This window comes from Pezoporus occidentalis, unplaced genomic scaffold (assembly GCF_034315485.1).
Source record: "Pezoporus occidentalis ecotype Australia unplaced genomic scaffold, CSIRO_AGI_Poc_V1 ctg114, whole genome shotgun sequence".
NCBI classification, from domain to species: domain Eukaryota; kingdom Metazoa; phylum Chordata; class Aves; order Psittaciformes; family Psittacidae; genus Pezoporus; species Pezoporus occidentalis.
In genome coordinates, this window is record NW_026912929.1 from 832032 (window position 1) to 835199 (window position 3168).

The following is a 3168-nucleotide window of genomic DNA, read 5'->3' on the forward strand; positions in this document are numbered from 1 at the left end:
ATGTGGACATGTCACTCTCCCTTTCTCCCTGCCTCTCCCTGACCCTTTCTTTTTCCCTTGCAAACCTTTGGGCTCACAGCAGTGGCCTCTCTTGAATGGCTACTCATCTCCAACCCTGCTGCAGGCAGCAGACAGGCGGGCAGTGAGCATACTCCATTCAGGAATGACAGTCCTTACTTTTCAGACGGGTAGGATGCACTAAATCCAAGAGAGACAATCCAGTGTGGCAGCCGGTCCTAGATGGGCTCATCATCCAAAGCAAGGATGGGAGGAGATGCTTTGCAAAGACGCAGCACAAGGCAGAGTCACCTCCTTCCTTCCGTACACAGCCCCACTCCCTGCCGTAGAGAACTGGCCTGAGACCCTCCACCAGGCTTTTCTGATGTCTCATTTTCCCTTCTGGGTAACAGAGAGTAGGGAACAGCAATTGCTCTGGAAATTTCTGCCAAGCATCTGCAAATGGACCACATCATCGCCCTCCTCAAATCCAATGAACAATCCAATAAAGACACCAGCCCAAATAAATGCGTCCCCTTGGTGAAGATTTCAAGCAAAACAGTGAGCAAGCCATGAAGCCTTGGCTCTCCCTCAGTGCAGGAGCACTGGAAAAAACTGCTCCTCTGCAAAAGGAAGCAGAATCCAAGATTTCCGCAGCAAGGTGAGCCCATGGGTCCCTGAGCTCCTGGCTGCTTTGCACTTGCTTCAGCTCCAGCCTTCCAGCAGTTTTTATCACCAGAATACGACAGGCACCTCCATACTACTGACACCTCACTGCCCAGCGAGAAAACCAGCAAAACAAAACCTTACCCAAGACGTGTCGGCTCAATCACCTTTCTTCCTGCCTCTGTCACACTGCTTTCCTCAGGATGACATGTCTACCCCTTGGCTTCATGGCCCCACACATATGATGTATGTTAGGACAGCAGCCAGCTCATACGCTGCACATATGCTCTTTGGTCTGGCCGGCTTTTGACTTCTTCCCAAAGTGTGGGATCATGGAAAAGCGGGCAGTGATCTGCAACACATGCTGCTGTTAGTAGGTGTTTACGATGCCACGTTACACACAGATGAGTCCTCCTCACTGGCACTTCCTTGGAGACCTCCTTCATGCAATGATTCCCTGTGAAGATATTGCATTTCCCACAGGAATGGCCTATCCAGGGAACAGAAACAGATGCAGGGTAACCCTAGACTGGATCATCAAAGTTCAGCTCCTCAGGCTGAACTTGTCTCTGTGGAGTTCACGAGGCATCCCTGTCGTACATGCATACACATTGGGGCAGATATCCAAACCAGCATGTGGAAAAGAGGCTGCTGCCATGGCGTGATGTGCCCCATAGGGGTAATATGCCCTCATTACTTCCCTGCACTGCCCAAGAAACCACACCAGGTATCTGGGAATCCTACATTTGGGCAGGTACAGGCAGCAAGTCACAAGTCACATCCATGACATCACAGCTACATCATGCAACTACAACGTCACAAGCGTGATCTATGTCTAAAAGCATCGGGCCAGTGGAACCAGCTCCACCCTAGAATGGGTACAACAGAGCAACAGTTGGCTGAGCCCCCTCTAAGGTCACAATTCACCACCAGCAGCCTTACAAAGGAAGGACTTGGTTAAGCTGTGCTGCGGGGCCTCCTGGTGCAAAAGGACATCAAGGGATGAACTGAGCATCTACCCACCCCCGAGGAGCACAGAAGTAGCAGACTTCCAGGAGTCTCTGCACGCTGGTCATCCCTGGGCTTTACATCCTTCGTGGGTCAGAGGTACCAGGCATCTTCCAAACAGCCCCTCCTTTCCTTCGAAATGGCGGATTATTACGAAGTCCTGGGACTGAAAAGAAGTGCCTCGCAGGATGATGTTAAGAAAGCCTACTGCAAACTGGCACTAAAATGGCATCCTGATAAGAATCTCAACAACAAGGAGAAAGCTGAAAAGAAATTCAAAGCTGTTGCCGAGGCATACAGGGTTCTGTCTGACCCTCAGAAACGAGCGCTCTATGACAAGTCTGTTAAGGAGAGCAGATCCCACAGAGCAAGAGGTGCCACAGTGGGTGATAACGGCTTCTTTAATTCCCCTTGTGAATTCCATGATCTCAATACCTTTAGCAAAGCCTTTGGAGGACTGAATCCCCTTGTGCATGATTTCTGGCACCCCTTTCATAGCCTGAGATACGATGGAAACTGGCACAGAAAAAATGATAGAGGAAGAAGGTCCAACCTGTTTTCTGATTGTATGGAGTCATTTATACAACAGAATTTATTCGGCCCCGTCAAGCAGCCCAAATCCACCTTTGCTGAGGACAGAGCTGGGACACATGTTATCAGATCGGTGTTAACCACTACTAAAGTGATCAATGGCAAGAGGATCACCACCCGGAGAATCATCGAGCACGGGCAGGAGAGAATAGAAGTGGAAGAAGATGGAAAGCTGAAGTCTGTGACCACCAGAAATTGTAATGCCCCCCCCGCACAAGCATTAGCTGCAAGCTGTGGTTTGTGCTCTCATTTTTCAATGGATGTGATCTACCACAAGTAGCATTAATAAATGCTGATTCATAAATAAATAACACAACCAGTGCAGACCTCTCTGTGGTTGGGAACAAATACTTTGCAGGAAAAGATCTGGCATTCTGCTAAACTAAGAAGTGGGACTTCTAACCCTGTGTAAGGTGATAGACAGTGCTTGCTCAGTAAATAGGTAGATTTATCTGAAAGCAACCTTACTGGTTTGCATGAGTCCAAGCTGATATATCAAAAGGAGACAGGGTGTTTGATGGACAGGTAAGAGAGCAATATGACAAGCTATAGGTCTTGTTCCCACTCCTTGAAATGCCAGTCTTGAAGACTGCTAACTGGGAGAATAAAGAGCAGTGTGAATGCACAACTTGGAGGATGAGGGACGAATATCCTACCTCTGGTGTATAAGAAGATGCATTCTCATTGAAAAAGTTTCTGTACACAGGCAAGAAAGTGGGGAGGTTGAGTGGGGCATGCAGAGCCTGGAGGAAAGGGGCTGGTGTAGGAAAAACCAGAGGCAGGAAGAAAATACCATTCTTCACACTGAAGCAGAAAATGGGGGCTTTCTTGAGAACGCCCTGCGAATTATGACCACAGACCCTGATGGAAGCACTGTGGAGCTTGGGGGCTGAAAACGAGCAGGGA

General features: G+C 48.8%; 1 protein-coding gene across 1 annotated transcript; it reads left to right on the forward strand.

Annotated features, from left to right (window-relative positions):
* Window positions 1-1593: 1593 nt before the first annotated feature.
* On the forward strand, window positions 1594-2586 carry DNAJB8 (DnaJ heat shock protein family (Hsp40) member B8). The gene has a single exon (XM_062635811.1). It carries the CDS (start codon window positions 1811-1813, stop codon window positions 2540-2542), a length of 732 nt encoding a protein of 243 aa, XP_062491795.1. The 5' UTR covers window positions 1594-1810; the 3' UTR covers window positions 2543-2586.
* The last annotated feature ends 582 nt before the right edge of the window (window positions 2587-3168 follow it).

Coding starts and splice junctions, on each gene's coding strand:
- DNAJB8 (XM_062635811.1), top strand. CDS start 1,811: ATGGCGGATTATTACGAAGTCCTGGGACTGAAAAGAAGTGCCTCGCAG.